Genomic DNA, 13,870 nt, shown 5'->3' on the forward strand with positions numbered 1-13,870 from the left:
CATCAGTCCATCAGCTGTCACATCTGGGAGATACCTGGATGGTTGATTGCAAGGAGGCAGCTATCAAAGGGGGATCCGGGAAGACCAATCTTTCAGTGGAGGAAAACCATGGAGTCTGCTCACACACACGTGCGCACACGCATGCACAGAGACCCAAGAAGACTGAACGGCTGATCCCACGTTTACATCACACTTCTTTTCTGAATCTCTCTTCCTCCCTTGCACGGTTACACGCACGCTCACGCATGCATGCAAGCAAGACAGTCCAACTTTTAAGAAAAGAACAGCCACACAGGAAGGTGATTTCCCCTTTCCGGCTCTTCTCTTAGCTTAAATACAGGCAGCCCCCCTGGCTCTCAAGGCACAAAGCCCACTTCTGGTCAAGCCAAGCCTCTTTGGGATCCCTACCTGCCCCGTGTCTGACCATTCCAGCAACTGTCCTCATTTGCCATGTCAGCCGCCATTTTCTCACTGCTGCAGAGGGTGTGGGGCAGCAGGGCCCAGAAGCGCCTCATCAGACGAAGCTTTTCCTTCAAATCCACCACCTGGGAGGGGAAAGAGGGCGGCAGCCTGGTGAGAGAGCTTTCCCCAGGGGGCTGTCCCTCACATCAGCCGTCTTCCCTTCCGGCAGGGCAGTCGGTCCTGTTTGCAGCATCCTGTGTGAAGCACGATGGGTAGACAGGAAGACCTGGGATGAGACTTCACTGCCATTTTCCACACACCGCAGTGCTAGGCAGATCTTCTGGCCAGGCCATAAGGCTGGGCTTTGGGGCAGAAATTGTGTCCAAAGAGCAGGACCTCCCCTTTAGGCATTGACCCGGCCACTGCTCTGCTTCCCTTGGCAAAGCTTTTTTAGCTGCGTCTATGCGCCCAAGTGTAGCAGGCTAAGAGGACAGAAGGGAGGATAGGTATCTCAATTTCAACATCTCCTTCCTGACCTTTGTTTAAAACTTGGGGGCCTGGTGAAGGGGTCCCCAACAGTTGGGAAATGTTAATAAAACATTCAGATTGGAATGAGCCCTTTTTTCATTTCAGAGTTGTGGGGAGGAGCATTCCCAGGAGTTTCCAAGGCTCCCATTTTAAGCCGGAGCTTCCCCTGGAGAAGCTGCGATCCCCGATGGCCCGGATGGAGTCCCACAGAATCAGGCCTCTTGCAACAGGGAGCCCTTCTGGCCAGGGCTAACCAGACCAAAGAGAGGCGGCACTGTGACCCAAGAGGTGACCCAGAGGTGAAAGGGGGCACCAAGCCTAGCCATGCCAGGGATGGCAAAAGCTGATGGGATACACGGCATGGCTCATGAGCCCAAAGCAGAGGTGGGTTGCTCCCGGTTCGGGAGAACTGATAGAGGTACTTGGGCGTGGGTTTTCGAACAGGTAGTGATGGCTGGCTGGCTGGCCATGCCCCCGAACAAGCTCACTCCGATGTTGGCCCTGCCTCGTCTTCACCACGTGCATCCACACAACTGCTTCCTAGTGCCTACACACAGGTAAGCAGCATGGGCTGCTCAGGGAGCCCCGAGGCTTCGCAACCACCGCCTCCTAAGTGGGATCAAGTCTCCCCACCTCCTCTATGCATGGAGGCAGGAGGCGGCAGTTTTGTTTGCTGCCTGCGAGCTGGAGCAGCCAGGTGAGCATGCAAGGATCTGCCGTCTGCCTCTAATCTGCAGTTTACTCATGAGCAAGTTTACTCATGAGCAGGGTGCTCAGCAGCCAGCAGATTGCTGGCTTGCTCACTCAGCTGCTGCCACCCCCACATAGAGCTCACAGGCAGTGAACAAAACCACGCACTCTTCAGACCCTCCAGCTCGCCAGCGTTCAGCTCTGCGCATCTCGGGTTGCTGCTTTCTTTGGGCTTTTTTAAAAAAAAGTTTTATCACATATTTTATTTCCTATCTCCAATCTGTAACATAAATTTGCCAAGCCACACCCACAAAATAAGCCATGCCAAAAGAACTGGTAATAAAGAAAAATTTGAAACCCACCCCGGCCCAAAGCCTTTCTTCACCAGACCCCAGAAGAGGCCACAGCAATCAGAAGATGAGAGGAAAAAGGGGCTGGACGAGCCATGAACCTGTACCCAGAAGGGGCATCAGAAGCATCCACAACAATTCAAGAAAGTAGTTAACATTCTTCTGCTCCCTTAACCGGAAGGGGCTTGTCTGTCTGCTCCTTAGAGAAGGCACCCCCTGCATGGAAGTCTTCACCGTTCTGCCTGGGTTGTCTGTGAAACCGCTTTGCTTTGCCCTCCGAAAGAGGCGTGGAGAAGAACACGGCCACTTTTGAACTTAGAAGCCCACCTATAGTCAGCCTGCTCCCGAATTGCCACCTACCAGCCGGTCCAAGTTGGTCCCCACTGCGGTGGTTGGCTTCTCCTCTGGCGGGTAGACTTGAAAGTGGTGCCTGCTTCCTTCTTGGGGGTCACGTCGGGAACGGGCGGGAGTCGGACGTGGGTTGCCACAGCTCTGGAACACCTGAAGGTAGAGCATGGATGACGACAGGTGGAGAGGCTTAGTTTAAGTCCATGCCAATGAATCATAGAAGAGGCTGAGGTTTTGCTTCTAAGGAGGCACTCGGCCTCACGGGAGGAGGAAGGGAGGCAGGAGGAGGCAGCCACAGCAGGCCTTCCGTGAGTCCCGTCTAGATGGAGATCCTGAAAGGCGACTAACCACAGTTAGCCCAGGGTGGCCAAAAGACACCAAGAGCCCAGAGGTGTCTGTGAGACCAGCTAATGCATTATAAGGCACCAGGCTCTGGTATTTGTAGCTCTCCCAGACAAAATGAAATTTTATGGTTATCATTCTTATACTCTGGGGCTTCTTGTCCACCCACAAAACATCTGAGGAGGCCCTTCCAAGTGTTTACTTAGGAGACTGTAGGAAGAAAGGTCTCTCTCTCTCTCTCTCTCTCTCTCTCTCCCTCCCTCCCTCCCTCCCTCCCTCCCTCCCTCCCTCCCCCCCTCTCTCTCCTAGCCCAAGAAGCGAAGTCTTATTTGGGCAAGATGAGGAGAAAAAACAAATTAAAGGATTGGGAAGTTCCCACACTCTTTCCATCTTTTCTCCAAAATTGTCATTTCTGTCTCTAGCGGAGTCTGCATTTTAGGCTGCCAGCTATATGACAGGCAGAAATTCTGTTGGGAAAAAGAGACAACCAATGTGGAAAATCTCAGTCCATACCTTAGCCGATGTCTGTATATTGCGTTCCTGCAGGTACATTATGGCCTCTGAAATTTTCACCGCAATGGAATCAGCCGCCAACTCAAAATTGAAGGGTCCGGTGAGTTGTTCTGCCAGTTGGGTTAGTGCGTCTTGAAAGAAGGAAAAGGGGCCTGTTTGCCCTCCCCATCCATGCACCGGGGAAACTTTAAGACTACCCCTGCTTTAAGGGGATCCTACGCTGCCCCGTGCATCCTTCCATCGAGGTTCTGCTAGGGAGAGGTGGTGGTCTCCACGGACTGACTTTTCATGGTCCCCAGAAAAAACAAGAGGAAAGGCCAACAGCAGTCCCGGGACCCTCAGACTTCAGTTAGGGAAACTCTGCTTCACGGGAGTCTGCCATTGAAAAGAAGCTTCACTGCCCCCACCTCAAAGTTTGCCCCTCTCTGCCCTGCGTGCTCACCCAGGAAGCGCCCCCACTCAGCATCCATCTCTGTGATGCTCGCCAAGCAGCCTTTCATGACGTTGAGGCAGAATCCATGGCAAGGTTTGAGGGCTGGAAGCCCACGGCAAAGGGGGCAGAAGGAGAGACGCATGTGTGCCCGTCGACACTCTCCAGTGGGAGACAGCTGTTTAAGTGTGGAGGAAGGGAGAGTCAGGATCAGGCCTGGAGAGAGGGCCAAAGGAGCTCATCCGGACAGGAAGCCCATCTCATTCTGCAGGCCACCCTGGCCCAGAACCAGGAGAAATGGGCTATCGCCCAAGGGCTGGGGGAGGATAGAGGGTCTGAAAGACTCTTGTGGAACTGCGGCTGACATGGCCACAAGGGAAGACCGTTACAAGTGGCCAGGAAGGTGAGAAATGACAGGGAGGGCTGGGGGAGCGGCTAAGTCATTTGCAGGCCCCTCCGGCTGCAAGAAAGGAGGGGACCCTCACCGAAGAGGTTGGTGGCATTGCTTGCACACAAGGCAGCCCCAGAGAACCTATGGAGAAGCTTCTCTTGGTTTATTTTGGTTTGGTTTGGTTTATTTGGATTTATATGCCGCCCTTCTCCAAAAGGACTCAGGGCAGCGTACAACATTAAAAAAACACATATCCCAAAAGTAAAAAAAATTAAATACATATCCAAAAAACAAACCAAATTTAAAAGACAATACATTTAAAATAAGTTAAAATTAACAGGCCAGGCCGGCTTGCTGGAAAAGCCAACTTTTTAGGGCGTGTCGGAAGGACCAGAGATCAGGGATTATGCGAAGCTCTGGGGGCAGCTCATTACTTCTCTCCTGAGCCTCCAGGTGCTCTCTAGCATTAGCCCCACCTGCTGCCACGCCTAAAGGTTGGTTCCTACCTGCGCAATCACTCACCTTCACTGCCTGGGCAACGATGTCTCGTCCTGTGCCCAGGCCCTGAACAAAGACCCGAGCAGCAAGGAAAGCCCGAAATACCTGGGCAGGAACAGAAAGCGACACCAGGCCTCAGAGGAGCTGTGCCCATCCACAAGGGGCAAACACAGGGGCAGAGCAAGGAGGTTGCATCTAACGGGGAGCCTTTGGTTGAAAGTGTGCAGTCGCAAGGGGCAAACTCTTCAAGGGCGCTTAAACGGTGCACTCTTTGGAATTGTCCATTTTTCCTTAGAAACAGGATCTAAAATGTGATCAGTTTTACACACAAGTCCTAAAACTAAAAAAAAGAGAGCGCCCATTCAACAAATTAATTCCCTTTATCTAGTTTGAGGTTCTATGGAAAACTGAGGACATTTTAGGTCGTATTTATGCAGAAGCATTAGCAATTCAAAAGGGTGCACAAACTTTTAGCCATCACTGCAGCTGCATGCCTGTGTGCCAGGGTGGGCAGGGGCAACATTTCAAGTTTGGGGGAGGGGTGTCTTTGTTTTTCACGGAGCCCTAGAGATCCCTATGAAGGCAGGCCTCTCTGTTTTATTGGCAAGGGATTGTTTGGAAAAGGTCGAGGATTACCCTGGACCCACCCTGGGGTGGGCATGGCTGTGGCAGAGGCTGGTTCGCCCAAAGAGTAGGAAGCCGCTCACATCTCCCATGGTCATTTCCAATGCTGGCTACTCCAGCACCCGAAGGAATGCTTCACGCAGCTTAGTTTACGGATTGGGAGATGATGTGACAAGACAGAAGGTGGGGCTGAGGGGGCAGCAGGGCAAAGAGGGAAAGGACTGCCCTCCTCCCCCTTTTGGCTCTCTCTGACTGAGGCCTTCCTTGCCAGGCCGCTGTGAGTGGGACAGTACCCTTTCCCACCCCGCCAGCGGTCCTGCTCCAAGCCAAAGGGCTGTCCTGTAAGGAGCAGGGCTCACCTGCACCCGGAGCTGGTTGGGGCTGTCTCCAAAGGCATGGAGGCTTTCCACCTGGCGCCCCACACACTCCAGGTACCCTTCTGGGAAGCTATACTGGGGGTTAAGCAGAGGCAGCATCCGCTCCAGAAGCTGAGACCAGAAGTCACTCAGGGCCTCGTCTAGGCTGGGCTGAGACCCCTTCAGCTGATGTTGCAACTCCACAAATAGTCCCTGGAAGAGGCGGGCATGCTGCAAATAAAGGCGCCCATATGAACGGGCAAACATGGCCTGCAGAGACCGCTCAGCTCCAGCAAGAAGCTCCTGGAAAAAGTCTGAAAGTGGAAGAAACACCAAGGAGAGCGAGATTAAGCGGAGCCCAAAGAAAAGCCAACCGCCGCCTTCTCCTTCCCCTTCTGCGTGGGAGAGGCTGCCAAACAGGCAATGCCAGCAGTGAAGGCTGCCCACTGAAATTCTGAGGTGGGGTCAGGTGGGAAAGCGACCCCGGGTAGCATCATGGCTTGTATGTGAGGAGAAGGGAATGAAGGGTAACCTTCATCTACAGAGTCCCTGAAAGCAAGACAAGAAGGACAGGTGGGAAGAGAGATTCAAGAGAGACCCAACCTCAAGGGGAGGAGGCATCTCCTAACAGTGGGAAGGCTTACCTGGGGAAATTCTGGGTGCTCCATCAGGGGAGGTTTCCAAGAAGAGACTCGGGAAGGGCCCAGGGTCTCCTGCTTGAGCAGGGTGTTCAAGCTCCCTCCCGACCCTACTATTCTAGATCCCATTGGTGGGGCGGGGTGTGAGGAAGGGAAAGGGAAAAGGAAAGAGAGCAGCCAGCTGGGCAAAGGGGGCCCGAGAGAGGCTCCTTCCCCTCGCTCACCCTGAAAGCGCTGCTGGCGAGAGCTCAGGGTGCTGACCAGGAAGGCGCCCGTCTCCCCCAAGAGCGCCCGGAGCTCCGCCTGCCCTTGCTCGCTCAGCCGCTCCTCCGTTTCGCTGGCGCAGCAGGTGTAGTCCTGGGGACAGATGCGAAGGTGCTCTCCTGCGGGAATGGAAGGGGAGGCTCCAGGCGGATCGGTTCCCCCTCGGAGGAGGATTCGCCTCTGGGATGAAGACAAGCGGGGGGGGGGCGCAAGGGAAGCGCCTCGCCCTCCCTCAGTCTCCACCCTGGGCAAAAGTTTTCCTCACCAGCCCTTTCCCCTCCTCTTCCCCGGAGCTTTCAGTGGGGGGGAGGATGGGGGGGGGCAAGTGGCCCAAGAGAGGAGAGCGGCGTCCCTCGCAGGACTTTCCTCTCGCCCAGAGCCCGTCCGAGCAGAGCAACGGGAAGGGCGGGGAACGGTCGGCAGGATTCCCCTTCGCCAAAGACCGGCCAACCTGCTGTTCCTGGAGCGGGACAGGCGGAATCTCCCGGCGCTCCAATCACCGTTGCTCGCCCACCCCCCGCCCGCGGGACAGAAAACTTCGGCCGCGGCGCCTTTCGAGCAGCTCTCCGCCCGAGCGCCCTTACCCGAGATGAGGGTGGGCGGGACCGAGGAGAGGGAGAAGCCGCGGCTCGCAAGCGCCTGCTGGGTCTCCGCGCAGCTCCGCGCCCCGCGAGCTTGTCCGGCCGCGGCTGCACAAAGAAGCGCGCTCAGCGCCCAGAGGAGCGGTAGCGGCGACCCCATCCCGCCGAGGGAGAGGCGCAAAGGGAGAGGCAGGAGGAGCCCTTCCTTCACGCCAAGCACCGCTCGCACCGCTCGGCCAGGTCGGTCCGCGAGAAGGACCCAAGGAACGGGCCACTTTCCCCGCGCTGAGCGGAGCGGCTGCCAGACAATAGAAGCCCACTCGCGGGTGAGGCTCGCCGGGCCCTAGTGCCTCCCGCCTGCTCTCCTGGCCGGGCATCGGACAATGGGAGCGGAATGGGGAGTGGCCCCAACGGCCTCTGGGGCTCTGCTCCTGCCCCGCTGCTCGGCTGGCCCCTCCTCCCCGTTGCTCGGCCAGAGGGGCTCTGCAGGACCTGAGCGCAAAGAGGGGCAGGGCGGCTCTTCCCACTAGGCTTGCGATAGATACGCCTTCAGAAGAGATGGGGTGCTGGCTGCCACTTCCCACTTGATTCCCACCAGCCGTTTATCTTCCTCTTAGTTTGAGAAGGCAGCCTTTTTGCCTGACCACTTCTCCCCCCCCCCCTGTGTGTGTGTGTGTGTGTGTGTGTGTGTGTGTCTTCCTCCCTCCCTCCCTCTTGCTACAAATTCTGTGAGTGGCCTAAGCAAGTCTGTTTCTGTATATGCAGAAGAAAGAAAGGAAGGAAGGAAGGAGGGAGGGAGGGAGGGAGGGAGGGAGGGAAGGAAGGAAGGAAGGAAGGAAGAAAGAAAGAAAGAAAGAAGAAAGAAAGAAAGAAAGAAAGAAAGAAAGAAAGAAAGAAAGAAAGAAAGAAAGAAAGAAAGAAAGCACTGAAAAGTATGAAGAGAGAATTAGGGAGAGATACCAGAGTGAGCTTACAAGATTGGAATCTGGGAGAGAGCATTTCTTGGTGAGGCCAAGAGTGTATCATAAAAATGGACATAGACAAGAAAAGGAAAAAAAGTGTAGGGAGTTAGCACCCACCCCTCTCCTAGAAAAATGAAATATCCTAGAAAATATTGAAAGGGCAGAATATTATATTTTCCTGGATGTGAAAAAGGGAGAAACACATTTTAAACACAAAGTAAATTCCTGCAGCTTCCTGCCCATCCCCACTTTGTCAATGGGCCATTATAGTCCACTTTACATAATAAAGAGTTCTCCCCATAAGCTCCAGGGGGAAGGGAATGAAGGCATGATAATATAAGCCCAACTGGCCACATGGCATCTGAACTCAACAAAACCTGGATTCAAAACTCAGCCTAGAGGGTTGCCCTTGCCCGGGCCCATGGGAGTCTGGCAACCAATCAGAATACATTTCTTACACAGGAACAGGAAACAGATAGGTGGGGCTGAACAGATTATAAAAAGCCCTGCAAGCCCTTCTTCAGTTCTCTGCTCTGCTCTTCTCTTCTTCTCCACCAACATTGAAGCATGTGATCACCTTTTCTGCTCAGGACTCATGTGGTCCTGTCCACCATTAAAACCATCTTTCCAAGCAGCCTCCATGTCTCCAGTGTCTTTTTCCCCACTTGGAGCCGAACCCAGAAGGACATTTCTTCCAACAACCCTTTAGAAAAAAACCCAGGGGTCTTCAAACCTGACAGCTTTAAGACTTGGGGACTTCAATTCCCAGAATTCCTCCTCCAGTCATGTTGCAGCGATGTCATCTACATGGATCTGCTCCATCTTTGGTTTCTTCATCGTGGGCAGGGCTGCCGCTGAAGATGCCAAGGAGCCCTCCGCCGCCACCAGAATAACTGCTGCCACCACCTCCTCCTCCTCCTCCTCCAACAGCACCACCACATTTGCTGCCCGGCGCTGCAGCTGAGGTGAAGCTGGCAAAGCTGCTGCTGGCACCCCCGCCCATGGCAGCGGCGCCTCCCCCTCCGCTCAGAGCACCTGAGCTGGGCCTCGCGTTACCCCTGCCCCCTCTTCTTCCGCTGTGCTTTTGAGAAGCCATGAGGCCTTTTTTTCCCCTGCTCCCACCCCCCTCCGTAGCCTTCCTACTGGCTCCTGCAGACTCATGGCTCCTCAAAAGCACAGCGGAGGAGGAGGGGGCAGGGGTGACGCGGGGCTCAGCTCAGGTGCTCCGAGTGGAGGGAGAGGCGCCGCTGCCACGCGCGGGGATGCCGGCTGGAACTTTGGCGGCTTCACCTCAGCCGCAGCGCCAGGCAGCAAATCCGGCAGTGCTGTTAGAGGAGGAGGAGGTGCCAGCAGTTATTCCAGTGGCGGCGGGGGCTTTGGGGCTTCACAGTTACCATCAGTCGCTCTGTGCTCATCAAAACAAGTCCAGGGAGGTCCTTTGCGGGCGGCCAGTTCCAGCCGCCTGCAAAGGACCTCCGCAGCTCCCGGAGCCTGTGGCAATAGAAATCACTGTGCGGCAGTTGAAAACTGCTGCGTGGTGTTTTCTTGCCACGTGCGCAGCCGCGCATCTTAGAGGGAACATTGCATCTGGAAGCATGTGATCACCTTTTTTCCCAGGACCCCAAGCCATGTGGTCCCAACATTAAACCATCTTTCCAAGCAGCCTCCGTGTTTCCAGTGTTTTTTCCCCACTTGGAGCTGAACCCAGAAGGACATTTCTCCCAACAAAAAAAAAGTGAAATGTGCAGGAAGAGAAACTCAAGACCAACATTCACTGTATTAATCTTGCTCAAGAATAAACTGAAAATGGACACGAGAAAAGAGAATGGGGATGCTGCTTGAATCAAGTGAAGTTAACCTTGTTCTAGCACCATAGAAGTGCGTAGACGTACATTCATGAAAGGCTTAAAAAGGGATGTTTGAGGGAATAATGGAATAAAATGGGTAAAGGGAAAATGCATGTAAGAATGATTGCTGCAGGAAGTGAGAAAAGGGGAAAGTAATCTGCATGATGCATTTAGAAAAAGATAGGTGCAAAGGATGCAGTCAGAGCAGGGCATGTGTTAAGGTTTAAAGAGGTAGAGAAAATGCAGAACAATTTTGATGGAAAGTAAAAGTTGTTTTAAAAATGAAAGCCATAATAATTTGAGGGTAAAGTCAAAGTGAAGGTACGTCATTCCCCAATTCAAAAACTACAGGGGCAGCCATTTGCTCATTGTTTCTGGGAAGATGCTTAATAATAAACAAGATGCGAGGGGGGGGGGTTGGGAAATGCAGGTCAGGAGTTTAGGACAGTGACAAAGTTCATTGTACATAGAGAGAGGTATGGTGTATAATAAAGTAAAAAAGGCAGTGGAGAAATTAAAAATGTTTAACTACTGGTTCTGTGGGCGTGACTTGGTGGGCGTGATGTGGCTTAGTGGGCATGGCAGGGGAAGGATACTGCAGAATCTCCATTCCCACCCCACTCTGGAGCCAGCCAGAGGTGGCATTTGCCGGTTCTCTGAACTACTCAAAATTTCCACTATTGAGTTTTCAGAACCTGCTGCATTTCACTCCTGAAAAAAGGCCTGAAATTGTGGAATGATTTTCATGGATGGGGAGTGGAGATTTGATTGCGGAATACCATCAGAGTAGCCCATGATGGAAGTGAAGCCTCTGGGAGAATAACTCTGGAAGGTTTAGCAAACGGTTCTACCTGGAGCAGAGAAAATGTGGATGGCTGCTTAAGGGGCTTATGGACAAAGGTACAAAGAACACTTGGAGTGTTCTTAGAGGTCTGTGCATTGGTTGGGATGCAGAATCACTGAAGGGACCTTGGAGATCATCTAGTCCAACTTCAGCCAATTGCAGGAATCCCTTAGTATAGCATTCTTGGCAGACAGCCATCTCATCTCCACACTATCAGTGAAAAAGACTGCCCCACCTTCTGGGGCTCTTCCTTCCTTCCACTGTTCTATAACTGGAGACAGCCCCATACACCCTTTTGTCATTTAAACCATTCTTTATGCTCCTGGCCAAACCAGGCCTTCTTTTCCAAATGCTCCCCAGCTGACTGCATCATCATGACTGGGTCTGGCACTCAGCCTGACCCCTTAGCTCCAGATGGGCTCTCTGCACTTAGCCCAGCCTCCCTACTTTCCGAGGGCAGGAGCAGCATTGATCTCTCTGGAGCTTCTGCCCCAGGCTCTTCCTCATGATTCCTCAAAGATCCCCCAAGGGATGTTGGGGGCTTAAGCTGAATGTAGATCCTGCAGGGAATGCATTGAAGACCAAGGGAGCTGTGTTTGACAGGAAAAATGGAGAAAATAATGACGTAGTAGATATAAATGGTGTATTAGATATAAAAAGCTAGAGCAAGTCAATGCATTTATGAATTGTTGATAGAATGTTTACTAATGGAGAAATTTTAAGATACAAATGCTGGAGGAACATAACATCAATTGTGAGCAATGAATCCTTGTCCAAATAAGCAAAAATGGCTATAAAGATCATCCTTGCTTACCAATGGTAATTGGGACCAGCAAGCCCACTGCCAAGCCTGGTGCCAGTGCCAGTGTCTGTGGCAGTCGGTTGCCGTCATTAGGTCAATCCTATGCGGTCCCAGATTCCTCCGATTGCCATGTGTGACCTCCTGCCAGCTTCCACGTTGACTTTGGTTGTCTGAAGTGAAGGCTGCAAATGGGGACGGTGTGGCCGTGGGACTCCGTGAATTGGTAATTGCAAGCCGGTTGCCAAGCACCCAAACTGCGACAGCATGACTGTGGGAACCTTAAGGGCTGCGACTACAAGGACTTGTTTTAGGTCTCCCATCATACTTTGATCCCTGAATCAGAGGCTCTTCAGGAAGGGCCACCTGGGTGTAAAAGCTCCTCTGCTCCCTGATGTGAGAGCCGAGCGGAGGCCAGGAGAATGAAGTAATTTTTAAAAAGGTCAATGAATGTGGCACTTGGAAGGCTGAGGGACAATGGTGAAGTTCAAATTTTTTTTACTACCAGTTCTGTGGGTGTGGCTTGGTGGGCGTGGCTTGGTGGGTGTGTCAATGCCTAAGGCGTTTCCATGGCTACTATCAACTTGAGAAGAGGGGGAGAATGCCATGCATACTTTTGGTCAGAGTAAAAGTCTCATATTTCTGTACTGGGACAACCCCTACCATGGGACCTAACCTACCAAGAAGCATTCAAGACACTAAAAGAAATATTTGCAAAGGAGTCAGTGCTGAAGCATCCTGACCCCGAGCAACCTTTCGTGATCCAGGCAGATGCCAGAGATGTGGCAGTGGGAGCAGAGCTACTCCAAAGAAACAACCAAGGAAACTTACAACCCTGCGCCTACACCTCCCGCAAGCTCACAGACACAGAGAGACGATGGGCCGCATGGGAAAAGGAGGCTTTCACCTTGAGATGGGCACTGCTAACCTGGAGACACCTGTGGGAAGGGAGCCAGAAAGCATTCGAAGTCTGGACTGACCACAAAAATCTGGCGGCGCTTAGGACCCCACGGAAATTATCACCCAAACAAGTCCAATGGGCTCAATACTTCAACCATTTTGATTTTGTCTTAAAGCACATTCCAGGCGGGAGGAACTTTTTACCTGATGCCCTCTCCCGCATGCCTCAGTACAAATGTGAACGGGAGCACGTAGTGGACACCATTATTTCCTCTACCCAAACCACTACCCAAGTGACCACCAGACGGCAACGCTGTGACCGGCAAGACCAACTTACAAGCGACCTAACCACAAGGCTCAAAACTGAACTGCTAGCAGACCCTGGTTCCAAAACAACCAACACATCTTGACAAAGAGAGATGACTTTGCATAGAAGGGGACAAAACTCTACGTCCCAGAATCCCTACGTGCCCTAGTTCTCTAGAGAAGTCATGATGCCAAACCAGCAGGCCACTTTGGGTTCCTAAAGATTTTACACTTAGCCCGGAAGCAATTCTGGTGGCCTGGCAGGAAGAAAGATGTAGACAGTTACGTGAAAAGTTGTACCATTTATGCCACAATGAAGAGACAACCAGGAAAAACCCCTGGAGTACTGCAAACAGTAGCAGAACCAACGAGGCCGTGGGAGGAGATCGCAATGGACTTTATAGTAGAGTTGCCAAAAAGTGGGGGAAACACAGTGATTTGGACTGTAATAGACCTGTTCTCCAAACAGGCACACTTCATACCCTGTAGCGGACTATCCTCAGCTCACAAGCTGGCTAAACTGTTCGTGAAGCATATCTACCGACTGCATGGAGTACCTCGAAGAATTATCTCAGACAGAGGGGTCCAGTTCACAGCTAAGTTCTAGAGGGAGTTCCTGCGGTCCATTGGATCATCTCAGGGTCTTAGTTAAGCTTTTCATCCGAGCACCAATGGGACAGCAGAGAGACTGAACACCATGGTAGAGCAGTACCTGAGGTGTTTTGTGAACTATCAGCAGTCCAATTGGGCAGACCTTTTGCTGAGGTCGCGTACAATAATGCTGTTCACAATAGCACAGGACTCACGCCATTCAAAATAGTGAGCGGTATCGACTTCATCCCAATGCCTGAGTATCCAAGGGATCCCCCCCTCCTCAGTCAGCTTGGCTGACTGGATGTCGATGCTGAACGCGACCTGGGAAAATGTCAAAAAGGCACTGGCTAAAGTGGCACAAACCTATAAGAAACAGGCAGACAAACACCGGGCTCCACAACGGCCATTCCAGGTGGGAGAGAAGGTTTACCTCTCCACAAAATATTTGAGATTAAAACTGCCTAGCAAGAAACTGGGGCCAAAGTTTATGGGGACCACTCCCCATAGTAAAGATCATCAACCCAGTCACAGTGCAATTGAAACTGTCTCAATTGTTGGGGAAGATACACCCAGCATTCCATAGCAGCCTCTTAAAACCCGTGATTGGATCCACTCTGAGACCACTACCCCAGAAGACCCTGGGCCCTATGGTCATAGGGGGCC

General features: G+C 52.5%; 1 protein-coding gene across 1 annotated transcript; it reads right to left on the bottom strand.

Moving 5' to 3' along the window:
- Window positions 1-5: 5 nt before the first annotated feature.
- LOC309381819 (glypican-6-like) lies at window positions 6-7,298 on the bottom strand (the record flags this gene model as incomplete). The annotated part of the gene is made up of 9 exons (XM_081933103.1): window positions 6,959-7,298; window positions 6,335-6,493; window positions 5,476-5,786; window positions 4,517-4,597; window positions 3,616-3,781; window positions 3,174-3,304; window positions 2,331-2,471; window positions 409-545; window positions 6-34 (listed from the first exon to the last, which is right to left on the bottom strand). Coding segments are annotated over exons 1-9 (1,312 nt in total), but the record flags the coding sequence as incomplete, so codon positions are not given.
- Between the last annotated feature and the right edge of the window lie 6,572 nt (window positions 7,299-13,870).

The sequence above is a fragment of the Natrix helvetica genome, assembly GCF_964273705.1.
Source record: "Natrix helvetica genome assembly, chromosome: Z".
Taxonomy (NCBI): domain Eukaryota; kingdom Metazoa; phylum Chordata; class Lepidosauria; order Squamata; family Natricidae; genus Natrix; species Natrix helvetica.